Raw genomic sequence first — 27,183 nt, 5'->3', positions numbered from 1 at the left:
GGCAAGCGACGGCCCTGCGGGGAGCAGGCACCGCTGGCGGGCGCGGCCAGGGCCCCCCAGCGCCCGCTCCCCCCAGCACGCACGGAGGTGGCGGGGACAGCTTTATTTATTTATGTCGCTGCTTTACAGACGCGGTTTCTCTTCGGCCCTGCCGGGACGCGGGCAGCGCTTGCACTGGCCGGGAGCCGGCACGGGCTGGCCCCGGAGCGAGCTGCCCGCGCCCGGCGCCAGCCGCTCTCCGCACAGCAGCTGGGTCCCGCGGGCTGCGGGGAGAAATCCCTGTTCCTTGGTCAAGGAGCAAATCGCCTGTGCGGTGAGCTCAACCCCAAAAGCAACTCTAGATGCCGTCGAGGTGCTGAAAATAGGGAACATTCATTTGCAGGGTATTTTGCAAAGCTACGGTAGCAAAACAAGCACGAACACTACCCGCACAGAGCAAAGACAAGAAGGGAAGTCTCCCCTTCTCCCGAAGCACACACATTTAACACTGGTACAGCTCTGTCCCCTGCACGGGCTTTTGGCAGTGGTTTCTGCTTAAGCATCTGAGGGTCATGCCTGGCGAGTTATTTGCCATGTGAACTAGGTTGGGAAGAGAAACTGGGATGTGGAAGTACCATGCCTGCTTTCACCCGTCCTCCTCCTCTGGGAATCATAGAGATTCCCCTTTGCTTCATTAGTCCCCCTTGGGCTACTGCCCTACAGAACCTGTCAGCTATGGGAAATTGATGCTCTTGGCGTTCATCTGCTGAGATGCAGCCTGCGACCACTAACAGCTCTCCTCAGAGGGCATCTTGGTGCCTTGAAGGATCAGCGCTGAAGCAGACGCCCTCTTCTGATGCCGCCACTTGGCCCGCCGATTTTTAAACCAAACCTAGAAAGTATAAAACAAGAAAAGAAGAACTTTTGCATTTCATGTGTTACTTGGAGGAGGGCAGACAGTTACGCTCCTGGGCTGTATGGCGTAAGCTTTAGGATACGGCAATATATTTCTCAATATAAAAGTTTGTTACAAAATTTAATCAGTCCCTCCCCTGCGATCCTGCTCAAATACATGTAAGGGGCACAAGGGAGCTGGGACACCCCCACGGCAAATTCAGAAGTCACGCAGATCACATAAATAAGGAATATACGCTCGGGTGCAGGGGATGAGCAGAACTGGGCATGTCTGTGTTTATATAGGGGAATCTAGGAGAGACGGAGTGAGTTTACGGGACTGGATACCAGAACAAATCAGCCCAGCAGAACTGTTTTATATTCTTCCATTGCTTGCCACACCTAAACTGTGTTTTGTCGAATACCCAAGAATGGTTTTTAAAATGAGGCCCTGGGTCTGCAGCTCCCAAAAAAGACAGTGCTGTCTTTGCAGTCTGTGTTCTCGGGGCGTTGCAGCAAACAGCACCTCACCGAGTGGCAGGATCTCACCTCTACCCTCTCCTCCTTCAAGTGAATGCGGTTTGCCAGGTGCTCGCGGGTGATGACGTCCGGGTACTGGTTCTGATGGAAAAGCGTCTCCAGGGCCTGCAGCTGGTCCTCGGTGAATATGGTGCGATGCCGGCGTGTCCGGCGCTGGATCTGGTGGAAAGTCTGCAGCTTGCCCGGGCTCCCCTGGGGACTCTTGCAGACCCTGACCGTCGAGTGGAAGAGCTGCATGGGCCAGGGGAACCGGGCGTCTGCAGGGGGAGAGGTACAATGGCAGCATTAGGGGCGAGGGGCTGAAACACCCATCTCGCTCAAGGCGGTTAAGACACAAGTTGCATCCACGCACGTGGCTTGGAAGGAGGCAGCCAGCCAGCTGGCGTGGGTGACGAGCTGCATGACCACCATGCAAGTGAGAGAAGGGCTTAGGGCATCACTTCGGGAGAAGCATGCAGGCAGGGAGCACTGGCTGGGTTTTCCTTGTTTACTTACCAGTTGCACTATGGCCAGCTCCAGAAAATGGATGGAAACTCACAGCCCGGCTAGGAGCTGTGTTTCATTCCTGACATGGGGGATTTCACAACTTTCAGGATGCTCTTGAAATGCATTTTTAAGGGTTTGCTACTTTTTTTTTTTCCCCTAGATGCAGTAATTTTGCTAGGCGCTAGCCAAAAACTCTTTTCCTTAAAGGACAAGTGAGGTTCCCCAGGGCCGGTGTTGCCAGCAAGCACAGGCAGAGCTCTGCACATGAGCAGCATGACCATGGGGCCCCACACTCCACAGAGAACTTCCACCCCTAGAACCATCGTCCTCTCAAGTGTTTTACAATAAAACAGTAATATACAGTAATAAATACTCCTGCTGCTTTTAAAAACCCAGTAGCGTTGCAGATAAAAGTGCCTGCTCTTAGGACCTATGCTGAGAATGGATCCTGCTGCCCCTTGCTGGAGCTGGGGCCTGAGAAGACCACTGCGGTGGCAGGCCAGGCGCTATATTGTCACTCAACGCCCAGGTTTTCCCCTCCACCCAGCGCTGGCACCAGCCCGTCCATGAGCCCTACACCAAGAAACAAACCCAAACACTCACCCAGCCAACGTGGCAAGTCCTGCCGGGAATGGGCGCTCGTGTGAGAACAGCAGCAGCAGTTGCAGCCTGCACCTTCCAGCTCCTCCTCCTCCTCCTCCTCCTCCTCCTGCAGGGAGCTGGCCAGGATGGTCTCCAGCTCACACAGCCCCTTGGGTGCACAGTCCAAGATGCCCCGCAGGCACAGCGGGACCAGGACCTGGGGGCTCTTCTCTGCCGGGCTGGAGAGGATGTCCTCGATGCTGAACGAACACGGCTTCTTGAGGCCTCTCCTGCCGGCGTCGGCGTCCGGTGCTGGCTCCGAAGACATCCTCTGCTGGCAGCAGTGGCTGCGGGAACAGGCAGCTCAGGCTGAGCGGGGTTTGCTCTCCGAGCGGTAACTCTGGAGTGGGGTCTCGCAAGGAAAAAGACAGCTTATGTAGCTTTTAAAATGGACCGGCGAAGCCATCCAGAATCGCTGCTTTGTCTTGGCATTTCAAGTGACTGTCATTCTCGTAGCCAAGTTTTTATTTTATACACACATGCACTTTTTCTCCTTCTAACCTAGCAGCTTTATGACTGAAGCCACCCTAAATATATATATATAGAGAGAGAGATGCAATCCCTTTGGAAAGAAAACCGTAAACCCCCCTGTGAATAAAATAAATTCTAACTAATCTTGGCAGCTTTGTGAAGGGTTAGTGTGGATCTAAGATTTAGCTAATCCCACAAAAATGACTGGAGAAGGAAATCTGATTTCTCCATCTCGGGTGTAGATTTGAGGCGGTTATGATCTCCATTGTGCTGCCGCCTCCGATCCAAGGAAGGGGGAGGATAGCTGTTCCCCGCCCGGAAATGGACCAGAGGATTAACTCCTTAAAAGAAGCAAATTATCCCTTTCTCTGGCCAAATGAAAGGTTTCCCATCAAAAGAGAGCTGTCATATCATACAATATGAGAGAGGAGAGAGTTCAGCTTAATAAAAAATCATTTTTAATGATAGCACAGCCTTTGGCTGCGCCAGAACTCTCTGTGAAAGTTGATTTATTTTCTGCTGACAGCAGAAAAATTGTATTTTCCCTCCTTCCCCTTTCCCCCACCTCTGCTGCCCTAATCATAGTGATAATGCAGATGCTTTACATGTATCCAACATACTTTTTGCAAGCATTCAAAGCCCTTAATAAATTAGATTACTGGCAGCTCGTGGCAGTTCTGTGGCATAGCTTAGTGGCATGTAGCCACCTCCTGTACAGCTAAGCTGTACCCCTGCTCGGCATCAGGAAAGGAAAGGGAGGATTGCTGCCTGCTGCCTCCGTGTCCAGCCAGGCAGGCAGCGGGGTCCCGCAGCAGCTTGGGCAGGAGCGTGGTCTCGGTGCCACAGCTGATGGTGGTTCAGTGAGCCCAGAGCAGCCAGCGTGGCTGCCTGGGGCAGCCAGGCTTCCCCAAAGCTTTGTCAGTTCGATTCCCAACTTCTTCTGTCCAGCGAGAGAAACTGGGATGAGGCTACGGCCGAGAACGGTGACTCAGGACGGGAGGGGACGCCTGGCACCAACCTTCCCGAGGGCAAACAGCAAGGCCTGGCACATGCGATCCACAGGAGGAGAGAGGACATCTTCCATCTTGGGTTTATAACTGAAACGAGTAGCTGGGGTTAAAATAGAGAAGGTGTGGTTGAGCTCAGGTTGCTTAGGAAAGTTTAAACCCAAGTTTTCTTGCCCTCAGTGTGGTTTAAGCTGAGGTGAGTAGCAAGGCTTCAGGAGCTCACATGGGGAACGCTCTCCCGCTTGGTGCTTCTTTGCAGGGGAGAGAAGATACCGGTCCCACTCATGGTACACCAAGGAGACACATAGGTGAGTGCTGTGAAACCACTGTGCATCAAAGGCCCTCGTGGCCCTCCCTGCCGGGAAGAGAGGCCCCATAGCCGCTCCACCTGGGATCCTCAAATCTCTGTAAAATCTCACTGAAAACCAAACCACTATTTTTTCTTCCATCCCTTTATTTGCCTCTCCTTCAGCTATTCCAGTGGTGTAACATAGATTATAACCATGTTCTATGAATCTTTACATATTTGCTGTAGGCTTGAGAGGAAGACGCCTTTGTGGCCGCCCAGTCTGGACACGTGCACTGCTGCCCTGCCAAGGTGTCAGCGCTCCAGAGAGGCACTGGGGATGCACTAACGCCGGGGATCATCGAAACTGCTCCCAGCTTTTATTACGCATGTACCCGAACGCTGACACAGGAGAGGGATGTGGGGCCAGGTTCCGCTCCCCACACCATGCTGGTCCAGAGCGACGGCAGGGCAGGCGAGCTGGGATGTGCCGTGGGCAGGCGCAGGATCTGGCCCTTTCTGCTCTCGGCTGTGATAATCATAGGCCCGAAGCGGATTAATTCTCCTTCCCCATCCTTAACAAAGGACGCCTTTCCCTGGCCTCCCCTGCCCGTCCCTGCCTTCCCACCGCACATGCACTTAGCCTATTAGGATCTCCGCTGATTGCTTTCTTTCATTCCCCCTGTACCTTTCACTTCAGAAAATGGACTGGTAATACTTCTTTTATCAAAGAATTATGGGATTTAGGACCCAGATCTTACAAAGAGACTTTTGATAGCTGCTGGTAATCAAATCCCAATCGGTAGACACTTCTCTGCACCCTGTTACCGGAGAGGAATAAAGGAAAGGGATTATTGATGTTCTGTTTACTGAGCCTCCAGCAGATAGGATCGCTGGCCTATTTCATATTAGAAAAGGAAAGGAAAATAAAACAAGAAAGAAAAAAAATGCAGACAAGGGAGGACAATATAGATATAGATAAAAATAAAAGAAACAGGCTCTTATCATTTTCTTATTGGTTAAGGAGATTCCAAAGCCATTATAGAGGATTAGCAAAAAGGTTAATCTGCTTTAGCCGTTCACTTGTCAAAAGTGAATTTATAGGGTTTGAAAATCCTTCCTATAGTGAAACCAGAAAAAAATCCCCCTCTTCCTCCCCTGCCCCTCCCTTCTGCAGGCAGCACAAGGGGATGGGAACGGGAGCTTCAGAGACCCTAAAACACAGGAGCACCCTCCCTCGCCTTGCCCCGGCCTGGGCGCTGGCACCCGTGGGAGCTCTGGTTTGGCAGTGCCTCCCCCCCGCCCCCCCACGTGGGGTGGCTGGAGGGCTCAGGGAGTGGAGGAGCAGGTCCGAGGGACGTGACCGTCCTCCTGCACTGCTCTGCCTTACCTGGGGTAAAAATCCTGGGCTGTTTCACTGGTTGATATTAGCAGCAGTCAGGGCAAACCTGGACCCGTGGCTGGATTTGGGCATCCAGGTTGATTTCCAAAGCGGAACAGAGAGGGACACTGCTGGCAAACGTCGCCTAAAACTACAGGCTGGGGCCTTTCTGTCCCCAAGCACAGCACTCACCCAGAGAGCCACATCTCAGCATCCTCCTGGTCACCCAGTGCAGACGCTAGCCTGCCCCAGCTGCTCTTTCCTGGGCTGCCCGTGACGCTGATTCGCCCAAGCGGCCGATGCCCATCGCTCGCCCCAGTGCCACTGTGAGAAACAACCCAGGGGAAAAACAATCCCTCAAGGTCAAAACCAGCCAGGAGCACTTTCGTGATAGCTGCTGGGGGAAGTTCAGTGGCATGCATTAGACAGGAGTTATAACTATGTTTAATAAAGACACAGAAATCATAGAACGGTTTGGGTTGGAAGGGACCTTTAAAGGTCATCTAGGCCAACCCCCAAATCACGCCTGTTAAAACAGTTCGACCCTGTGCCAAGTGACAAAAAGAACCCAGGTAAAATAATTTGGATTTAACGACAATTAACATCAACTGTCATAAATCTGTTTCTCTCTCCAAAGGCCATTGCATCCCGCAGGAAGAAGCCGAGTCCCTCCGCTGGCTGTCGGTGTTAATAGGGATGGTGGCGAATAACGGGGGTGGTAACAGGGATGCTGGCTACTAACAGGGACGGTGCCTGTGGCGTAGCGGGAAGACTGGGGGGGACCAAACCTCCGCTGACGCCATGAGGCGCGGTGGAGAGAGACAGCGATTTCACGGCGAAGCACTTCCCTTGGTATTTCAGAGACCTTACAGCCGCCATCTCGCGCTGCCCGCCTTCCTCCGGCAGCGAGCACCGCCTCCCCGGTTTTCAGCCCTTCTGGGGGCTCTCGCTCTCCACCGACTACGGCAGCAGCGTCGATGACCCTGCTTTTTCACCCCTGACTCGCGGCCTGCGCTGAGCTCCGCCGTCGCGGTCAGGGCCGCGGCCGAGCCCCGCCCGTCCCCCCGTCCCGCTGCGGCCTCCGCCCGCGGCCTTCAGCGCGGCCGCGCGCTGCCCGCTGCCCGCCGCCCGCGCGGGGAGCGCCGCTAGGGGGCGCCGCTGAGCCGGCGGGAGCGCGGCCGCGCTCTATGGTGGTGGCGGCCGCGGCCATGGGCGCCGAGCGGGAGGCGCGGGCCTGCGCCGCCTTCTACGGGGCGCTGGGCGCGGCGGCGCCAGTGCTCTCCTGCCTGCGCTGCCTGCGGCACTTCGCGGGGTAAGAGGAGCGGCCCCGGCATCCCCCGGGCGCGGGTCCCCCGGGCATCGCGCGGCGGGGAGCCCCCGAGCAGCCCCGGGCGCGGGTCGGCAGGCTCGGCTCGGTGCCCGGCGTGGGGACCGAGCCACCCCCCACTTGCCCCCATCCCCATCCAGCCCGCTCTGCAGCAGCAGGGCAGCAAGTTTTAGGGTTTTTTCGCCCCCCCCCCCCCCCGGGCTTGCCTTTGCCAGAACAGGCTGGCTCGTGGGCTCTGGGCTTTGAGGAGTTCCCTTCCCCCTTCCCCCCCGCAATGCTGAGTGCAGTTGGGAGAGAGCGGCATCGCAAGCTGGGGCACCCCAACCCTAACCCCTGTCAAGCTGGGGCACCCCTACCCTGATCCAAATTGAGCTGGGGTACCCCCACTCCAACCCACATTGAACTGGGGCACCGCAACCCTAATCCCCACCAAGCTGGGGTATCACCCCCACCAAGCCAAGCGATCCTCACCTCCATCCCCATTCCGCTTCAGGAGCACTGCCAAGAGATGCAAAGACAAGCACCTGGAGGAGGCTCTCCTGCTGTCGCGGGCGCTGAGTGAGGGTCTACGGGCGCTGGGTGAGGCGGAGGTACGGCCCCTGCTCCGCTGCGTCCTGGCTTTCCAGATGGAGGCAACCGGCAGCTCCAGCTCTTTCCAGAAACTGGAACAGGTCCGTAAATGCAACTGGTTGGGCTGCGGCTTCAGAGCTCTATTAGCCACAAGCGTAAGCGATGGTCTCGCCCGGCTCTGCCTGCCACCGGCACAGCCCTGGTGTGGTGCGTCCTTACCGGTAAAGGGGCCACGGTGATGCCGCAGAGCTCCCCTAAAAGCGCATTGCAGCTGGTATCTCTCGGGTGTCCAGGCAGACCGGCTGACTCGGGGTGTCTCTCGGCAGATCGTGACCCAGCTGGCGGTGGGGAAGGAAGCTCTGCTGGCCCAGGAGGTGGGCGCGCTGCTGGCCGGCCTGGCGCCGCAGGGAGAGGTGAGAGCACCCCAGTTGTGCGGTGGCACCGTCTTTCACAGGGGCTTGGCTGGAGCCCATGTGCGACAGGGACCTCCTGGTTTGGGCTGCCCGGGGTCCTTTGCTTCTCTTCCTACCATGCTGGGGGCTCGCCCTTGCTTGCAGCTGGCGACACGTGGCTGCCCGTCACACCAGCCCTTTGCTCATCGCTGGGACAGCTTCTGGCGCAGGCAGGACCCTCCTGCCCAAGGCACCGAGCCCCACTGTGTTGTCACGCGGGACAAACTGTCCTTCTGCCCCTGCAGGTGCTGTCTCCTGGGGACCTTCAGTCAGGTCAGTCTCTGCTCCTTCCTCTTCAGGGGCTTCTCCCAGCCCACACCACCAATGCATGGGACACCCCCTGCCCACCCAGACCGAGTCCTCTGCACTCGTGGGAGGGGGAGCAGGGATCAGCCGGATCCACGGGATTTCTGCAGAGGTCCCAGCAGCACCCAATGGCTCTGCCCACCCCCCCAGGGCAGCTGGAAACTGGAGAAGCCAAAGCATCCCCTGCATCCCAGCCCCGTTCTTACCCTGCTTACCAGCAGTGCAGCCCTTGGCTTAACTGGGAGCAGGGCCAGCTGCGGGCACGCTGCCAGGAGGGCCGGGGACTGATGCTGTTCCCTTGCCCGCAGTGTGCGTGTTCATGGAGGAGAGCAGCCTGGGCCGGCAGCACTGGCGGCAGAACCTGGCCCCGCTGCTGCAGCGCCTGGCCACCACCTTGCGCTGGGTGCTGCAGAGCCAGCCTGCACCCGGCGGCACGTGGGGCTACCTGGCTGTCAAGGTAAGAGCCGAATTTCAGAGGAGGAGGGAAGGATCAGTCCCTGGAAGGACAGGGACCCGCTGGAGCCTCCTCCCAGCTGGGCAGTGGCAGTGATGTCCAGGAGGGATGTGGCACACGGTGCCATTTCGAATGGCCGTCCCTGGGGAATCGCTGCTTTTTGAGAAGTGAGGGATGCTGACAGCCATCCCCGCGACCCCCATCCCTCCTTCTCCTCCAGGCCTGCCTCCAGCTCTTCCAGGTGCTGCCGAAGGACGTGGCCCCCCTGGTGTGGAGCGTGGCGGGGAAGAGCGAAGCCCTGCAGAGCCTCCTGGGGCTGCTGCTGGAGGTGGCGTGGGGGAAGGTGTGTGTGGCCCCGGGGAGGGATGGTGCTGCCTGTCCCGAGGAGCAGAGCACTGCCATCCTTCCTGGGTGCTTTCCCCATTCCCCTCCCCGAGAGGAGCCTGCAGAGGCAGCCCCAACGCCTGGGGCGTCCAAGGGACCCTGCATAGTTGCCTGCATGGTCACAGAGGGAGGGTTAAATGGGGTCTGGTTTTCAAATGGTGTTTTGAGCTGTGCCTTTGCCTCCCCTGCGAGTCCAGGCCCTGAACAAGGACACACGGCTGCTGGCAGGTACGGCCCTGAGCATGCTGGTGAACACAGCCCCGCAGCCTGAGCGCGGGGCCAGCGCCACGCTGGCCCTCTTCCAGCTCCTTGACCAAGGTGTGTGCTCCATCTCAAGCCGGGGACGGCCTCTGGCAAAGGGGACAGCGGGGACAGGCATGTTTGGGTGCAAGGGGGCAGAGGCCAGTGCCAATCACCAGTAGTCCAAGCCAGACTCTGCTGCTGTGTCCTGCTCTCAGGGTGCAGGAGCCCCAGCTGCCACTGGCCACCTCCTGCGGTCATTCTGGGATGAGCCAGGGCGGTTCACTCTCAGAGCAGCATTTGGGTTTGCCATCTTTCTGCCATCTAATGCAGCCATTTCCAACCAGGCATGGGGGAGCTGAAGTTAGGGGAGCTGGCGGTGGAGGCCCCCCCCGTCCTGGAGCCAGACGGGCTGGAGAAGCTGGTGGTCACCAGAGGTTTGCTGACGTGCTGCAAGACGGACATCCTCTGCTGCCAGCTGGAGAGCTTCACCCACAAGGTAGGAGAGCACAAACCCAACGGCCGGGGATTTGGAGAGCCCCTTGTGCAGGGGTGGCAGCCGCCGGCGGGGGCTGTGGGTCCCCAGGGGATGTAGCCAGGCTGCACTGCTCCGCACCAGCAGCTCCACGCATCCTGCTGAGCGCGGCGCGTTAGCCAGGAGCCTCCAGCTCTGCCCATCTCCAGCATCTCCCAAGTCCTCAAGAGCTGAGGACTTCCAGACAGGGAGCAAAAACTAACAATAAGCTGCTGTAAGAGCAGGAAAACCAGGCAGCGCTCTCCTCACCTGTCTCATGGTGGGGTTTTCTCGCCCTGGCAAGCCCGTGCCTGCCCGCTCCCTGAGCCACTGTGCTCCCGCAGGCCTGCCTGCTGCTGGATGTTGTCTTTGCTACTGTGTGTGCCCTGACCAAGGAGCAGGACTGCCACTACTACTGCTTCCAAGGTAGGAGATGATGATCCTGGTAGGAGATGATGGTGGGGGGGTTTTGAAGGATTCACTGTGCTCGTGACACACAGAGCCCCCACAGCGCTTCGTCTTCTCCTGGGGAAGATGCTTTTCTGGATCTTGGTGGCTGGTTTGGAAACTGCTATTAATATCTGCTCCAGCCCGATGGACACTAACCCTCTCAGGCTCTTGTGTACCTAACGGGGAAACCGCTCCCCTTGTGCACAGGGTCCATGAGCCCCCCAGCAGCCCGCACCGGCTCTGCCACAGGCAAGTCTTGGGGCAAGGGCTGCAGCGGTGCTCTCTGCTTTTGCAGCCTGCGCCCTGTGGCTGCAGCGCCTGCAGGAAAGCCTGCCTGCCATCTGGCGCCTGACGGGGAGCCGCATCCTGGCCCGGGACGCCAAGCTCCTCCGGCAGCTCACCCAGCTGGTGTGGGACAACGCTGAGACCCCGGTAAGGCTGGGGTGCTGAAAGCCCACGCCACAGCAACCAGAAACAGCCTTTTCCCTGCCCATAACACATCCCCACCCGTTTCGGCTCCATCGACCAAATACAGCCCCCTTGCCTATGGCTGCTTGCAGCTGCCTTCCTCTGGCAGGGCGGAGGCACCCACGCTGCTGAGGCTGGGGCAGTCACCGCACACGGCCTCCGCAGGGTTGTGTCCCAGTGCTTCACCCTCCCCAGGCAGCACCCACGGGTGCAGTCCCAGCCCGTCCGTGCCTGCTGGCTCACCTCCTGCCATCCTCACATCCCCAGCTCCTAACCCCGTGGTTACCGGCCAGTGCTGAAAGTCCACTGCCACGGGAAAGCACAGAGTCTTTCCTCACACGGCGAGACAGGAGGAGGAACCCACCCTAACCTCTCCTGCTTGCCCTCCTCCCCGCAGGTGGAAGGTGTGTCCGAATTCATCCACAGCTCCTTCCGACTTCTCCTGGAGATCTACCACCTCGAGTGCCAGCACTTCCAGGACCAGGAGAGGCCCCTTTACCAACAGATGCTGCAGAGGGTGGTCTCGATGCCGTGGCAAATCAAAGCCAGATACGTGCCCCTGTGTGCCATCGTCCCCTACGTGGGCAGCCAGCAGGTAGGGAAGGCAGGGAGACAGGGAGGCTCAGTCCTGGCTGACACTGCTGCCAGGGTGGCACAGCCTCTGTCCCCTGCCCAGCTCAGCCATGCGGGCAGGCAGCCTTCCCAGCCAGGGGGGCCGTTTTAGCATCACCCAAGGGACGGTATCCCTGGTGGGGCAGCGAGCTGCAGCAACAACCATGCATCCCTGGGGACTGCTAGCAGGGAGGGGAGCTTTGCCAGCTGACGCCCACCAAAATCTGGCCAAAAGCAGCTTGGGCCAGAGATGCTCAGTGCCATGGGTGACTGCAGCGTGTGGTCTGTACCCAGATCTGACCCCTGCCGTACAGAGCCTTCAGCCTGGCAGGGACATCATAGAACCATTTAGATTGGAAAAGACCCTTATGAGGGGGTCATCTGGCTTTCTCCCAGGTGCTGGATGCCTACCCGGACCTGCCACAGCACCTCCTGAGCTGCCTCTCCACCAACCACCTGTGTCCCGCAGCTGCCGAGGTCTACAAAGCCCTGGTGCGGCAGCAGCGTGCTGAGCAGCAGGATGAGCAACGGGGCACGGAGGAAGCTCTGGTGGAGCGGTGGGCGCTGCGCTGGCTGCCCATGCTCTCCCAGGCCCTTTGCTCCCCCCTGCCCATCCTGCAGAGCAACGCTGCCAACCACCTCCTCGCCTGGACCCTGCGGCAGCTCCCAGCCGCCCAGGCACCGCTGGCCGCCCGGTTCAGTGGCAGGGACACGGCGTCGCTCCGGGCTTGGGTCTCACTGCTGAGGGCGCAGAAGAGCGTGGTGGGGGCCCTGCTGCTGCAGGGCGAGGTGCTGGAGCGGCTCTCCTGCTGCCTGGGTGCCCGCGAGGAAGGTGTTCGGCTGGCGGCCCTGGGTCTCCTCTGCTGCAGCCCCAGCACCAACCAGCCCCTCTCAGGCACCGAGGTGCGGCTGCTGCAGGAGTTCCTGCCCCTCAACCTCAACTGTGACTCCTCCTCGTTCCGGCAGCTGCTGCAGGCAGCGGTGAGGAAGGCGCTGGTCCGGCTGCGGGACAGCTCGCTGGCCCAGCTTCGAGGGAAGGCACCCCGAGGCACCGAGCCGGGCGATGGAGCGGGGCAGCTTGCCCGGGCAGTAGGTGAGGCGGCTGCCCCGGCACCTCTGCCGCAGCCCCCGGGGGAACTGGAAGTGGGTGCTCAGCCCGGCATCGCTTACTGCCACGCTCTCTGCTCACAGGCTTTGTGGAGTGGCTGCTGCAGCTCAGCATCGCCTCGCTCAGCCCAGGCTCCAACTACCAGAGGAAGAAGACGGCTCTGCTCCTCCTGGCCGCTGTTTTGGAGACCTGCACAGACACTTGGAGCCCCAACAGGAAGAAGGGCCAGCCCCCGCGTGAGTACGGGCAGCCCGCCTGGAGCATCGCCCCTCGGCTGTGGGGGTGCTCCCTGCCGGCGCTGTCCCACAGCCCCGTGTCCCCACCGCAGGGACCATGGCCTCGCTGCTGAGCTACGCCAGGCAGAGCGGCTGCTGGGACTTCTTCTCTCAGCCCAATTTGTTGGCGCTGCTGAGCTGCTTGCAGGACAGCACTAACGAGGTGATCCTTAACGGTCATAGAGCCGCCTGCCTTGGCCCTGAGTGGGCTCAGAGGGGAAGGGTGGTGGGCTTCCCCTCCTGCCCTGCCCCAGCTGCTTTCCCCTCCATCTTGTGTCCCAAATGCCCCCACCTCTCCTGTCTTGGCAGATCAGAGACTTGGCCTCGGAGCTGCTCGTCCGCTACTTCCCCGATGCGTTCCCTGAGCCCATCGCCCTGGCTCTCTTCCAGCTGGCCCAGGACGCCCTGGGCAGCCCGCGAGTGCAGGAGGCTGAAGCTGGAGCCGTGCTGATGAAAACCATCCTGCAGAAGTACGAGCTCGTGGCTTCCCCCTTCCCATGGTAGCACGGCAGCCCTCGAGAGCGTCAGCAGCACCGGTGTCTCGCCGGAGGCTGCGTTTACAACTCGGGGCAGTGATGGCTTGGGTTTGAAATAGCCTTGCAGTGGGGAGCTGGGTGGGGTTGGGGTGCAGGACCCTGCGCTGGGGGAGGAAGAAGCCACACAGCGTGAGTCACGCAGAAAACTCCCTCGTCCTTGCAGCAGTGTCTGCCTCTTCCCCCAGGTCAGACAGCGGCACCATGAAGAGCCTGGCCCTGGAGGCTGAAGCAGCCCTGACGCTGCCCAACCGAGGCCTGTGCTTCGCTCAGCACCTTCTCCGCGTGCTGCAAGCCCAGTACGCTGTGGCATGCCGGGACTTGCTGCAGGCAGCAGCCACTGCGCCGATGCATGGTACGTCCCCAGCCTGGCAGGGCAGCAAGCAGCTCCTGCAGCAGGTCTCCTCCCTGGGAATTTGGAGCAGGCAGGAATCGTACAGGCAGGACTGAGGCTACAACTCAGTGCTGATGCCACGTCCTTGCCTCAGTTTCCCTGTACTACTGCTCCACCTGCCCAGCGTGCCCGTCACCTAGGGGCCCTGCCCGTGAGCCATTTCAGCTGCAGGCTCAGGCAGGAGAGCTGGGGTGACGGCAGCCACCGCTGTGACCAGAGGCGGGTGTTTGTGCAGGAGCCATCGCAGCCCTGCGGAGGTGCCTGCTCCAGGTGCCAGAGGTGGCCGCCTCCATGCAGGCAGCAGAGTTGGCCCAGAGCTGGCAGGAGCTCCTCACCCGCCTTGTGGCCACAGCAAGAGACATCACCTCCTTCCTCCTGGGCGCTCTGCAGAGCCAGCAAGGCCCCGGCACTGATGAGCAAGGTGAGCACGTCCCCGGGGGGGGACCAGCCCCGGGGAACCACTGACACCTCCATCACAGCTGTCCTTGACCCAGCAGCCCTCCAGCCTGCAGGGAGGGCACTTGCGTTGGGCTCACTGCCTCTAGGAAGGGACAGCAGCGGGGCCAGGCAGGGGAGGTTGGCCTGGGAGTAAGGTCCAAAGCGGGACACCTGGGCACGGATGCTCGAGGTGTTGGGCAGAGGATCCTGAAACCACTGGAGCAGAGCGGTTGGTGCCTGGTTTTGGGTCCCTTTCTCAGCTGCCTGTGAGAGCAGCAGCAGCAGTAGAGCCCGAAGCCTTCCGGAAGCAGCGAGGCACTTGCCCACTTGGAGCAGCTGGGAGAAAGGGGCTGGCGGAGCCCTTACAGCAATGGCTCGGGAAGAGCAGTAGGGCAAAGCGCAACCACGGTCCTGAGCGGGACGCGTTGCAGGGCAGGAGCCGCTGCCATTTGTGTGCACTCTGAACAGGGGACAGTGGGTCCCCTTGGCCCCCCCAGCCGCGTCCCCCTCCCTCTGCCCCACGCTCCCCACAGGCACCGCCCCACACTGCCCTGCTCAGACCAGGCTTCTCCCTTTCGCAGCTGCTGCCCCATCATTTGCAGACATGGGGAACGCCATCGGCTCCCTCATCGTGCTGGGGAAAGGCCGGGGGCAGGAGGAAGAGGAGGAGGACTCAGTCCTGCTGTCAGAGGAGCACAGCCTGATCCTGACCTGCTGCTGGGTATCGGTGAAGGTAGGCACCCCTCCCCGTGGCGCTGGGGAGAGGGGCAGCCCAGCACGGCACCCACCACCCAGCCCACCCCAGCAGCTCCCCTTGGGGCGTTCACCCTCCCTGTGGCTGAGCAAGGGGGAATCTCTGCCCTTACCTCAGAGCTGCCGCAGGCCATCCTCACCCCCTGCCAGGGAGGGTGCAACCACCACCCTGCCCAAAAGCGGCCTCCTCCCTGCCTGCCTTCATGTAGCCCAGCGGGTTCCCAGGCGCTGACAGACCCCAGCTGCGGCAGAGCCACGCTCCTCGGCTTGCAGCCCTGCAGCTGCCCGTCCCGGCCTCTCCTCCGCAGCCTCTCCAGTGGCTGTCTGGAAGAAGGCCGTCTCTGCCACACACGCCTGGCAGCTGGCTGGGAAACCGCCGTGCCGCGGAGCCTGTGCCTGCTCGTGGGCGTGATGGTGGCCACGCTGCGGCAGTGATGGTGGCGCAGGACAGGAGCGGGGCAGCACTGCTGCCAGTCCCGGTGACCTTCCACTTCTTCGCAGGAGATAGGGCTGCTCCTGGGGGGCCTGGCTGAGCTGCTGCTGGCCCCGGCACTGTCGGACAGACTGGGGCCCCTCCTGCCGCTCGCCACCCTGCAGACGGCTGCAAGGGTGTTCCAGGAAATCCTGCTGCGATGCCGGCACTGGGTAAGAGCACATCCCGCCTGGGGTGGCTTGGCCCCTCGCCCACCCCTGCGGCCCCGTCCCTGCCCTGGGCCAATAGCCGGGGGCTCTCGCTGGCGTGCCGGGCAGGTGAGCGCAGCGGGCCAGGGTCTGCTCTGGGGCAGGACGCAGGACACGGCTGGGATCCTGGTGCCAAGCCCCATCATGTCCCCACGCCGTAGTGTCTTCTCGCTTTCTCCTTCCCCTTTGCAAAGAGGTTTCTGGGGGTTGGGGGGGCTGGGGGGTGCAGCCTTGGGGGCGCGGGGGGCCTGACGCTGCTCTGCCCTAGGGAGCAGTGGAGGGCTGCAGCATGGGCTTCACCAAATTCTGTGCTGCTCTGTTGAACCACCCGGATGTGGAGCTGCAGGCAATCCCACAGACCATGCTGGACCAGGTACTGTGCTCGTTCTGCCCCGCGTGCCCTGGGGAGCCCCAGGGCCATGTCCCTGTGTCCCCCCACCCCGGGGTGAGCACCCGCCTGGCAGCTGGGATGCCGCGCTGTGGGGTTGGTGCAGCCAGTGCTCTCCCCTGCAGAACAGCTGCAGGCTCCAGCCGGCAGGTTTCCAGACATATCTCGCGTGGGTTCTGCTCCTCAGGGCTTGGAAGCGCTGAGCGGACCCCGGAGCAGCTCGATCACGCGCCGTGCTGCTGGCTTCCCCATGCTCTTCCTCTGCATCGTCAGTGGGGAGGCCCCGGCACAGGCACGGCCGCTGCTGACCCGCTGCGTCCAGACGCTGCTGGCCTTGGCCACCACGGCCCTGCCGCAGGACTGGGACCAGACCCTCGACCTCCCACAGGTGAGCGTGGCGGGTGCTGAGCTCCTGGCTGCTATAGCCCGTTTGGGGGACAGGGTGATCTGCACGAGGTCCCCTAAAGGGACCCACAGCAGGTACCCCAGCACAAGGCTGCGCTAGCACAGAGACCTCAGGGCGAGCAAAAACCCACAGCCCTGGCCACGCTGCCCATGCTGGCAGCCCAAGAGATGGCAGCCCCTTGGCTCCCCCGTCTCTTCCCACCATCTTCCCTTTGCGTGGAGCGTGGGCCCCCTCCCCACGCAGCGCTGCTGAGCCCCGCATGCTCTCCCCAGGTCTGTGCCCTCCATGTGCTGCAGACGCTGGTCCGCGGCGCGGGGCTGGGCGGTGCGCTGCTGCGGCACGCCACGCCTATGGTGGCCCTGGCCCTGCGGGGCCTGGGCTCGCCGTGCTGGGCCATGAGGAACGCGGCCATCCAGCTCTTCAGTGAGTACCAACAGGGAGAGGCGAGAGATGCCTGCAGGACCAGTGCAGCCCCCGGGGTTCGGAGCCTGGCCGGGGCGAAGCGTGGTGGGCCGGGCAGGGGGTGGAGGGGACCTGACACCGCTTTCTGCCCTGTTCCTTCAGGCGCCCTCACGTCCCGGCTGCTGGGCCAGCAGCGGAGCCGTGGAGAGGGCTGCCCGGCAGAGGGGGTGAGCCTGCAAGCTTTCCTCGGGCAGCACCCCCAGCTGGGTGCCGTGCTGCTGGGGGAGCTGGGGGCGGCCGCAGAGCCCGCACCGGGGGGGCCCTGCCTGCACCCCGCTCTCCACGCCGTCCTCACCCTCCTGGCCCTGCTGCAGCCCGGCGCTGGCGGCCTCGGCAGGTGAGGCGGCGGCAGGGATGCTCTGCCCCGGCCAAGGGCTCCTGCAGCAGGAGGTGGTCCCGCGGTGCCGGGGCTGGCTCTGGCTCTAGGGGGGGGTTCACTCTAACCGGAGCATCACTGCGCGGTGCTCTTTTTGCTCCGCAGCCCCTCTGCTCGCTTCCTGGGGCCGCTGCTGGCGCTGGCAGGGAGCCCCATCTACGCCGTGCGAGCGATGGCCGCCAAGGCGCTGGTGCCGGTTGTCCCCCCGCCCCGGCGCCAGGGGCTCCTCCTGCAGCTGGCCCGGCAGCTCCCCACCGCGCCCGGACGGGTCCGCTCACACAATGCCGTCCATGGGCGCCTGCTGCAGATGCGGGCGCTGCTGGCCCCCACCCCGGGCACTGATGGGTGAGTGGTCCCACGCCATCCCCCTGCCCGCGGCCCCTGCGGTTGCTCTGTGCCAAGATGCAGCTTTTTGGCCGAAAAGCAGCACCTGCCCCTGTGCTGCGGGCCCCGTGGTGAGGCTGTGCGTCTCCCCGCAGGCTGTCGGCCGAGGTGCTGCGCCCTGTGGCTCTGCAGCTGGAGGCGCGGGGCTGGCTGCTCACCCCTGCCCAGCGCTGCCCGCTCGTCCGCGCCGCCTTCCTCCAGGTCCTCGCCCTCCTGCCTGCGTCCTTTAGCCCCGGCTTTGCCCAGAGCATCCGCGACGCTGTCAGCGCTGAGCTGGGCAGCCTCCCACCGGGGGGAAAGCCGGGATGTGCCGAGCTGCAGGTACCGCCGCCATGGCCTCCCTGATGGCGAGCCCAGGGGTGGGAGGTGGGGACCCCCCCACTCGGGGGGCACACACCCCACTCGAGGCCGAGTGTTGGAAGGGGGATCCTGGTTTTCCTCCAGGTGGGCTTGGCCGTCCTCCACCAAACCATGGCCTGCTTCGTGTGCAGCGAGGCAGCCCGGCTGGCGGACGGCGAGCGGATTGCTGCCGTCTGCTCGCTTCTCCGGCAGCCGAATCCCGACGTCCACCTTGCCATCCTGAGCTGGGTGATCGCCGGGGAGGGAGGAATGTGCGAGGAGCTGGAGAAGGCTCTCAGGCTGACGCTGCTGGTACGATGAGGCTCAAAAGTCACCAAGTAGAGCAGAGGGTCCCCAATGCACCGTGCAGGCAGGATCCCGGGTGCTCACTGAGAAGCAGGGTGCTCCCCGGGCTGAGGGTGGACGGGTGCAGGGTGCTCGCCTGGCTGTGCTGAGGCTGCCACGCCGTGGTGCCAGGGCCACTAACTGTGTACCTTCTTTGCCGTTGTCAACTAGGAGAGCTTGGGGTCGGTGCTGCGAGAGAGAAGGGACAAAGAGTTCCTGAAATTGTACCTTGAGGCTTTGCTGCGTCTTTACAGAGACCCCTCGTCGTGGTCCCAGGAAGCTTCCCATAAGCTCCAGGGCTCCTCAGCAGCATGCCTGGAGATGCTGCTGCACATGGTGGAGGCTGAGTGTCCTGGCCCCGACCTCCTCTTCCAGGTGCTGTGTGCCGCCAGCCTGCTGCTCGCCCACCGGTAGGTCCCCACCGCTGCCGGGGGGCTCTCCCTGACCCTTCCAGGAGATTTCTCCTTAGTCCTTGCTGGAAACAGAGCTACAGCTTCTTACCTGTAAATCACAGCCAGCTTTGCACCTGGGTCCCGCGGTCTCAGGGCAGCCGGTAGCCTTTGGACCCCTGGATAGAGCTGGAAGGTGTGCCTGAATTCCCTCTCCTTCCCCGGTCCCTGACAGGTTTGAGGACGAGGTTGGCACCCTGGTCAAGCGATGGTGCACGGTGCTGGAGGAGTGCAGCCGGTCTGCTTCATCTGAGGTGCTGCGGCTGGCAGCCGCCCGCTCCCTGCAGACGGCGGGTGCCCAAGTGGTGCAGCGATCCCTGCGCGCTGCCCGTCCCTCGCTCGTCCCTGTGGCTCTGCGGTAGGTCTTTGCAGGAGCAGCACTGCCCACAGCCCCAGGGTGCAGCAGGTTATTAGGCTGATCCTGCGAAAGGCGATATCCCCTGCAAAAAATTCAAGGGCATGGAAGAAAGCCCCACTCATTAAAAAATCACTAGCACCCAAGAGCTTGCAGCCTACAAAAAATTAGTGGGTGGCGCTTTAGTAGAAGCAGCTAGTCCTTACGAACAATAAACTGCATTGATGGGTCCCTCAATCCCCATCGTGGTCCCTGCCCTGACAAGCAGTGAGCTCTTGGGTGGTGGCTGTGCCTTTCACAACCCAGGAGAGAAGTCCCAAGTCCCTCAGGGAAGCATTGCCCTGGAGGGGTCTCTTCCTCCCCCGACCCTCCAGGCAGGCTGGGGACGCTCTGGGGAGTCCGGTGGCCTTCCCTTCCCTTCCCTTCTCTTCCCTTTCCCCAGACTGATAAACGTGGGCATTCACCTTCTGCAAGACGAGGAGCGGGAGGTCCGGCATGAGGCCTCGGGTTTTGCCAGTCTCCTGCGGCAGGACCCCGGTGAGCTGCTCCGAGACAGCTGCATTTTTGTGCAGGACAACGTGGGCCTCCTGGGCCTCCTGCAGCTCCTCCTGGCAGAGTTTGGGGAGCACCCTGAAACCTTCGACTTACTGCTGCAGCATCTCCCCTTCCTAGATCTCAGGAGCATCGTGGAGGAGCTGGCGGCCAAGAAGTGAGTTGCCAGATCCCTGGGCTGGGTACGAGGGAGCGCGGGGGGCCATGGGGCCAGCCCTCGGCTTCACCTGCGCCTCGGCTTTCTCCCCCCCAGAGCTGCCAGCCTGTACAAGGAGGATGAACCCAACGTTTTTGCAGAGCCAACTGTCCTGGTGCGGCAGCTGCTCCCCATCCTGCTGCAGCTCCTGGAGCAGGCGCCCGCCGGCAGCCCGCTCCATGCCTCAGCTCTGCACTGGCTGGCGGCTGCGGGCCCCGGTGTCCTGCGTGACCTGCAGTACTGCAAGCACTGCTGGAGCCAAGGTACGGCATGGGGGAGCAGGGCGGCATGAAGCCCCCGGGACAGGCAAGCCGATGTCCTTGTCCCCTGGGCCAGCTCTGCCTGGGGGGAACCCTGCCATGCTCACGGCTCCTTCGCCCACTCTCTCCGCAGAGGCCGCTGCCCGCTGGGGGATGAAGGCGCTGGGCTGTGCCAAGCTGCACGCGGCCGTGGCCGTGCTGCTGGTGAGGGCCCGGCTGGCGGCACAGGCGCTGCAGGTGCTGGGGGAAAGTGCCGCTGCCGTGCCGGGGCTGGGCTGCAGTGCTCAGGAGCTGGAGCAGGAGCTTGAGCTGGTGCAGGGGCTGCTGGCACAGCGTGGGCTGGCCCCCACGCTGAGCCAGGGTGATGTGCCAAGGGAGCCAGGACCACCGTCCAGGTCTGCCTGATGGCTCCAGGCACAGAGCGGCGTCACACCGAGCCCCACAGTCACGAGGCTCCTGGTTCACGCTGCCACGTCCCTCCATTTGCCGGGTGCTCTCTCTGGCCGCCAGCCGGGACTGCAGGTTCGGTGGTGTAACTCAGGGGAACCCCACTCGCCACGCTGGACACGCTCCCTTTGTTCCCAGAGTTTTGTAACTCTCCATCCCGAGCACACCAGCGCAGCATTGCCTTGGCCCGTGCCTGCAGTGCTGCCCGCAGCATCCCTGCCCTCGGGTCCCCCGGGAGGAGGGGACGTGTGCCCTGGAGCCCCCACACTCCCTTGCGCTGCTTGACTCCCACCACCTTTTTTTTTAACCAATGTTTTAACTCCTCTTTTGTGGCCAACCTGGGCTTTTATCCCAAATAAAGAGGCCAAGGACGTCCCCAGCATTGAAGCCTTTTACTTTCCCCGCTCCGGAGGGGTGGCGGGAGCGGGGCAGGTAGCGGCCGAACACATCGTGGGGCAGCAGCCACCAACCACAGCTGGGGAGGTCCAAACCCCAAAGCAAACCAAGAAACCCTCCACGAACGCCCAGCCCTGCGGGTGCAGCCCAGCTCACGGCTGCAGGCAGCAGACGGGCAGGTGAGGACCCAGCGCCCGGCTCAGCGTGGGTCACAGAGGGAGCATGAGCACGGCCAAGCCAAAGTGCATCAAGTTCTCCAAGGAGGAGAAATTCCTCATCCTGGAGGAGTTCAGCCTCCGCAAGGACGTCTTGATCCCCAAGAGCGGCCAGTGCAAGAACACGCTGCCCCGGCAGCGCGCCTGGGAGAAGATTGCAGCCGCCGTCAACTCCCTCCGCCCCTTGGTCTGGTGCACACCTGACGAGATCCACAAGAAGTGGCACAATATGGTCATCGATGCCTGCAGGGAGCTGGCCGTGGAGAAGCACCCGCTGCTCCGCCAGCGGCCCCAGGAGAAGCTCTTCCCAGCATCTTTCCCCTCTTCAACAAGCCTGGCCTGGGGCCGCCGGACCTGCTGCTCTCAGCCTCGGCCTCCAGAGCGAGGGCAGCCAGTGGCCCCCGGACGCTGGAGGTCACCCTGGACTTGCTCTGGCATGGCCAGAGCAGCACTGCTGCCCCAGGACAGGGGCTGCTCTGCCCCGCGGGGACCCTGCCAGTCCCCGTCCCTGCGCCGGAGAGCCTTCTTGCTGCAGCCGGCGGGGAGCCCAAATCCAAGGGGAGATTGCTCCCGGCGGGACTCCAGGCCAACATGGAGAAGAGACTGATGGCTCCCAGCATGGCCCCCAGCCTGCCCGTGGCTGAGATGCTCCCAGCAGCAGCTCCTGGTCCCACCTCACTGCAGGGCCACGGTGCAGCGGGGATGGCCCTGGTGCTGCTGGCCAGCTCCCCCGAGCCCCCTGCGCCCTTCCACATCAAGTGCTTGCCAACCCCAGCGCTGGTGTGGCTGTGCCTCGGCGCGGTGGCGAGCCCGGCAATGCGGAGCAGGGGGACGAGCAGCCCCGGCCCCGAGGAGACCGGCAAGGTGCCCGTGTTGCTGCCGGACTCTGCCCTCCTCCCTAGCACCCAGTGAGCCGGGCACGCCGGACCCTCGCCACGGCTCCCAGCCCTATCCCGAGGCTGGGCAGGTTGCAGAGCTGCAGCAGCCCTCCCCAGGCAGTGGCTTTTCCTTTGCTGTGGACAGGCTGTCCAAAACCCATATTTTTTTCCAAGAGAAAAGCCTGCTCGCTGTCCCTGCTGGTCCCAGCGCCTGCACTGGGGCAGCCATGCCCTGCCCTGCTCCCACTGGCCGCTGCAGCGCGTGGAGGAGGCTGGGGGGAGAGGCCGAATCCTGCAGGGTTAAGCTTTTGGGAGGCTGTGGTACAGCTGGCAGGAAGGGGTCCTGGGGTCCACTTTCAGCATCGCCGACCCATCCTGGCAGTCCAGCGACCCGAAGCAGCTGGGCTGGGAGGGCCACGCAGCTATGGCAGGGGCACTGGGAGGAGAGAAAGGGCAAGAGCCGGCGGTTCCCCTCGGCTCCGCGTCCCCTCACTGGCTCTAACGGGTTTCTCTGCTCTGCTCAGGCAGCCCTTTGGTGCCAGAGGGGTCCCAGCCCGGCCTCTGGGGCTGTGTCAGCACGGCTGGGGAGTAGTGGGAGAAGCAGAGCCGGCTGCAGGTGGAGACCCTGCAGCAGGAGAAGATCCTGCTGGAGAAGAAGCTCCTCCTGGAAATCATCAAACTCTGCAGGGAGGTAGGCACCGGAGGGTCCTCTGCAGGCACCGGGGTGGCCCAGGGCCACGGTCCCCACTGTGGGGACGGGGACAGCCTGCTCCCCCTGGGGATGGGCGCTGGCTGCCCACCTGCAGCCAGGGTGCCACGGGATGAGGCTGGGACGGCAGTGCCATGAGCTGCTGCCTCCTTCCCACCTCCTTTCCCAGACCCGGGGCTGTGCCCACTTTGGGCTCCCTCCCGCCTGCACACCTTCGGCCAGCGCGGCGAGAGCCAGCCTCAGCACGGCATGGCACCCTGCCGCAGGAGCCGTGTCTCGCCGAGGCTAGGGTTTGGGTGGGTGCTCATGGTGCAGGCATGGCCGCCCTCCACTGCCGCCCACATCTCCTCCGGCCCCTTTGCTCCTTTCCCTGGGCCTGTTTAACAGCTCGGAGCTCCCCGGCTGTCTCAGCCGTGGCAGCGTGGGGCTCGGGCACCGCTGGTTGCTGCGGGTGGCCGTGTCTGAATAGAAGTGATCTCTGTGGGACGAGTGCCCAGTGCTGTGCCTGGCAGGGGTGGGGGTGAAGTCACGCAGGGGCTGGTCTGGGGGTGCAGGCAGGTGCCCAGGCTGCCAGCACAGTGTCTCAGCTGTGGGTACCGCTGGCCAAGGCTGGACCGGGGACCTCACCAGCGAGGTCACGTCACACCAGGCGAGGAGCGGGAAATGGCACCAGCGCAGCCCAGCATCACCCAGCCCAGCCCCGCTCCCTCCAGTGGGGGCTGCTGAGCCCTGCAGCTGGACCCAGGCACCCACCGACATCATCGCCCACATGCAGACTTCAGGTGCCTATGTTTAATTTCTCTCTGCAAGCCGCAGCATGCCGCCGAGCCACCCTCCACACCTCGCCCAATGGCTCACTGCAGTCGGGCCAGCCCAAACGCCCAGAGGGAGGATGCTATCGCCAGTCTCCAGTCTCGTGTTGCTCGCCAATGGCAGCTTGTTGCACAGCATGATGTCACAGCTGAGCATGACATCATCATGTTGTCCTCCCACGTCACCGCCACATCATCTTCTCACCCACGTGTAACCTCAGCGCGATGTTCTTCCACCACTAATCACCATACTTTAGAAATTCCCTTATTTTTAATCTTTATAAGCAGGGTTTTCTTCCCATTCTTCAACAAGGTACTTAATGGAAAACGCAGAGAGTCAGCTCCAAGGGCGAGCGGCAAGCCTGCAGAGGGGTGAAATTATAAAAGACACCATGTTTTTATTTCATTCCCCGCCTCCCCAGCAAGGAGCAGTGGCAGGGGGAGGCTCAGCTCACCTTCCCAGGGGGATGCTACACAAAGATGAGAGCTGGCGGGGGGCAAACACAACCCTCCTGCAGCCCCTCCTGCACCCACGAGCCCTGGCACCCTGCCACAGAGGCGGCCACCCAAAACGTCCTGGAAGGGAAAGCCGGTGAGAGCCAGGGCGCGCCATGAATAATTAAATACAATTTTTAAAAATCATATATAGTTATATATAATAACATATATTGGCAGTTGGACTAGATGATCGTAGGTCCCTTCCAACTGAAATATGCTATTCTATATAAATATATTTATTTTTATAGTATATATTATTGGTTTATAGTACGTATTATTGATTTATCTTATAATATTATGGTTTATGATAATATCCTATAATACTATGGCATACTATAATATCTTATAACATTGTGGCATATTATAATATAATATTAGTTTTATATATAAATATATGATATTTATAATTAAGAATATAAAAGGAAGATGCCTTAGGGGCACGGAGAGGTGCTCCTCCATGGGGAGGGCGCGTTGCGCCTCCGAAGGGGTGTCCGCCCCCAAATTACCACCTACCTGGCTCCTTGAAGCCCGTGGCCGGTACAACGGGGACGGCGGTGGGACGCGTCCCCCCGGCACTCGACGCACACCCGCTTGTCCCGGTGCAGCCGGCGGCTCCAGGCCTGCCCGCGGCAGGGGGGCCCTACCTGCGTCAGGCGGAAATAGCCGCAGTAGCTGGGGAGGGGGAGCTGGGGAGGGGGAAAAAGGGGGAAATGGGTGGAAAGTGGGAAAATGGTGGTTGGAGGGTTCGGCAGAGGTTGTGATGTTCTCTCGATGGACGGGGGGTGGTAAAGGGACCATGGGTTTGAGGGGTGCAAAGGGACCATGGTTGGAGGGGTGAGAAGGGTAATGGTTCTGAGGGGGTGCAAAGGGGCCACAGCTCCAGGAGGGAGTGCAAAAGGGTGATGGCTTTGTATGGGGGTGCAAAGGGGCCATGGTTTGGGGGAGGGAAAGGATAATGGCTCTGGGGGGTGCAAGGAGGCCATGGTTTTGCTGGGGGTGCAAAGGGACTATGGCTTGGGGGGGTATGCAAAGGGGCCATGGTTTGGGGGGGGAGATAATGGCTCTGGGGGGTGCAAAGAGGCCATGGTTTGGGGGGGGGATAATGGCTCTGGGGAGGTGCAAAGGGGACATGGTTTTGGGAGGGGGGTGCACAGAGGTCAAGGCTCTGGGTGAGGTGCAAAGGGGCCACGGCTGCAGAAGGGTGTGCAGAGGGGCCCCAGCTTGGGGGAGGGTGTGCAAAGGGGCCATGGCTCTAGGACAGGCTGCAGAGGGACCATGGCTTTGTGTGGGGATGCAGAGGGGCCATGGCTCTGGCAAAGGGGGTGCAGAGGGGCCCTAGCCCCACACCTACCCGGATGGCTCCTCCGACAGCAGCAGCCCAGCTCGTCGCCAGGGATCCCAGAAGTCCCAGCTGAAGGAGTCAGGTAGTATCTTGGCCACCTCTGGCAGAAGAGGAGCCGGGGGACACACACGGATGGTTAAAGACACCCCGGGAAAGGCAGCAGGGACAGCAGCACCAGGGGACGGTCACGCACAAGGGAGGGGGGCATCCCTGCGGGACCCACGTTACCTTTGGCTGTCCCGCAGGTCGGGTGCTCCCCGAGGCAGCCGCGGCGCTGCTTGAGGTCGGGACAGGGCTCCCCTCCGTGCCGGGGTGGGACGGTGACCTGGCGGCTGCGGGCCTTGCTGCCGACCCCGCACGGGGAGCTGCACCCGCTCCACGGCCCCCAGGGCCCCACCACGCAGCCCACCGCTGCTGGCGGGCCAGGGGCACGGGCGGGACGGCAGAGGGAAAAGAGAGCTTCAGTGGCGTGCAAGATGGAAGGAGGAGAGCAGGGGAGATGCAGCGCAGAGGGGGGGGAGAGGGGAGACAGGAGAAGGGGCAGGGTGACCCCGGCGGTCCCTCTCCCCGACCCCCCGGCAGAGGCTGCCCCACCAGCCACCGGCGCGGTGGCATTGTGCGCCGCTTCCGCAGGCTTTATCCCCGCGCCGCTGCCATGGCTCTGCATCGTGCTGAGCTGGGACCCCGCTAATATCCCAGAGATTAGGGAGGGCTGACTGCTGCAGTTGTCCAGGGGACTGCGGCTGGCGCCCGCCTGGGTTTGGGTCCCCAGGGTGGGCTGGCTCTGCACCCCTCGAGCCCACACTCCCTGTTTGTCACCCCCAGCACAGCCCCCGGCCCCGGTTCCCGTGTCCGCCTGTGAGGCACCACCCGTGGCAGCGGCAGGGGTGATGCCGGGGCTCATCCCGCCCAGGTCCCACACTGACGGCTCTGAGGCTTGCAACGACAGCACTGCTGTCGCCCTGCTATTCGCAGCTGCAGACCAGAGGCCACCCCTGTGGGCTCTCTTACTGTACAGGGAGCAGCCAGACATTCAGCATGGAAAAAAGCAGAAAATCGGGATATTGCTCCGAATCCAGCCCAGCTGGCGTCCCCAGACGCATCCTGTTACCACTCAACATCTGGGGCTAACAGATGATAGCCAACACCTGCCACCCAGAGCAGCAGCCCAGGCTGGCATCCCCAGGCCCGGGGCTCCCCCTCCAGCACGGGGTCCAGCCGGCGCCAGCCCATTCCGACACTCACCGGCGCGGCGGCACGCGGCACGGTAGTCCTCGCAGCAGTCGCCCGTCCTCTCGCAGTACGAGTCGCAGTAGCAGCGAGCCCGGCGGGCGCCCGGAGCCCAGCAGGTGTTGTTCCTGCCTGGGCAGCACTGGTGCCAGCAGCTGCCTGTGGCACCCGCCAGGTAGCTGGCGGCCAGCAGCCAGCCACCACAGAGCAGCAGGCCCCACATGGTGCCAGGTCCCCACAAACCACTGAGCAACGGCTTCCCCCTGCGCCGGAACGCTGGGTGACCAGCGAGGGCTGGAGCCCCGGCCGCACCGCCCCTGGGCTGGGCAGGGGGACAAAGCCCATTCCCTTCTGCTCCACCGACCCTTGCTGTCCTGGCTCTTCGCTCTGTGGCCGGGGCGAGGAATTAATAAAATTAACGGAGATGGTTAATAAAAAGCTGTGCATGGGACAATGCAACCCTGGAGCTGCCTGGGAGCGGCTGTGAAGGGGCACTGCT

At 62.2% G+C, this 27,183-nt stretch overlaps 3 protein-coding genes across 14 annotated transcripts; 1 reads left to right on the top strand and 2 right to left on the bottom strand.

Annotated features, from left to right (window-relative positions):
• Positions 1 to 88: 88 nt before the first annotated feature.
• Positions 89 to 6,735, bottom strand: GSC2 (goosecoid homeobox 2). Of its 11 annotated transcripts, none has more exons than XM_072880602.1 (5): positions 5,696 to 6,735; positions 5,067 to 5,126; positions 2,503 to 4,109; positions 1,423 to 1,670; positions 89 to 871 (listed from the first exon to the last, which is right to left on the bottom strand). In XM_072880602.1, exons 3-5 carry the CDS (start codon positions 2,807 to 2,809, stop codon positions 767 to 769), a joined length of 660 nt encoding a protein of 219 aa, XP_072736703.1. In that variant the 5' UTR covers positions 2,810 to 4,109; positions 5,067 to 5,126; positions 5,696 to 6,735; the 3' UTR covers positions 89 to 766. The 11 variants fall into 11 exon arrangements, with proteins under 11 accessions (XP_072736703.1, XP_072736706.1, XP_072736705.1 ...); XM_072880605.1 differs by having other exon boundaries at positions 2,503 to 4,122; positions 5,879 to 6,735; XM_072880604.1 differs by having other exon boundaries at positions 5,879 to 6,735.
• On the top strand, positions 6,684 to 22,609 carry LOC140660105 (tRNA (32-2'-O)-methyltransferase regulator THADA-like). 2 transcript variants are annotated; one of them, XM_072880596.1, is made up of 31 exons: positions 6,711 to 6,998; positions 7,507 to 7,684; positions 7,910 to 7,996; positions 8,281 to 8,308; positions 8,650 to 8,798; positions 9,016 to 9,138; positions 9,377 to 9,497; positions 9,767 to 9,918; positions 10,278 to 10,359; positions 10,679 to 10,815; positions 11,249 to 11,446; positions 11,860 to 12,556; positions 12,655 to 12,807; positions 12,900 to 13,009; positions 13,156 to 13,316; positions 13,568 to 13,734; positions 14,009 to 14,194; positions 14,793 to 14,944; positions 15,466 to 15,609; positions 15,914 to 16,018; positions 16,221 to 16,421; positions 16,712 to 16,862; positions 17,004 to 17,238; positions 17,383 to 17,622; positions 17,757 to 17,982; positions 18,106 to 18,312; positions 18,517 to 18,755; positions 18,970 to 19,152; positions 19,592 to 19,858; positions 19,955 to 20,160; positions 20,291 to 22,609. In XM_072880596.1, exons 1-31 carry the CDS (start codon positions 6,874 to 6,876, stop codon positions 20,560 to 20,562), a joined length of 5,682 nt encoding a protein of 1,893 aa, XP_072736697.1. In that variant the 5' UTR covers positions 6,711 to 6,873; the 3' UTR covers positions 20,563 to 22,609. The 2 variants fall into 2 exon arrangements, 1 of the variants encoding a protein (XP_072736697.1); XR_012045342.1 differs by lacking the exons at positions 19,592 to 19,858; positions 19,955 to 20,160; positions 20,291 to 22,609 and having other exon boundaries at positions 6,684 to 6,998; positions 18,600 to 18,755; positions 18,970 to 19,108.
• Positions 22,610 to 23,840: 1,231 nt separating this feature from the next.
• On the bottom strand, positions 23,841 to 27,176 carry LOC140660110 (somatomedin-B and thrombospondin type-1 domain-containing protein-like). The gene is given in 6 exon segments (XM_072880613.1): positions 23,841 to 23,976; positions 24,070 to 24,190; positions 24,626 to 24,798; positions 25,439 to 25,554; positions 25,683 to 25,865; positions 26,700 to 27,176. Coding segments are annotated over 5 exon segments (786 nt in total). The 5' UTR covers positions 26,908 to 27,176; the 3' UTR covers positions 23,841 to 23,976; positions 24,070 to 24,084.
• Between the last annotated feature and the right edge of the window lie 7 nt (positions 27,177 to 27,183).

The sequence above is a fragment of the Ciconia boyciana genome, chromosome 15 (assembly GCF_034638445.1).
Source record: "Ciconia boyciana chromosome 15, ASM3463844v1, whole genome shotgun sequence".
In the NCBI taxonomy this organism is placed as follows: Eukaryota; Metazoa; Chordata; class Aves; order Ciconiiformes; family Ciconiidae; genus Ciconia; species Ciconia boyciana.
The sequence above is the reverse complement of the archived record's forward strand: the minus strand, read 5'-3'. Positions and strand labels throughout refer to the sequence as shown.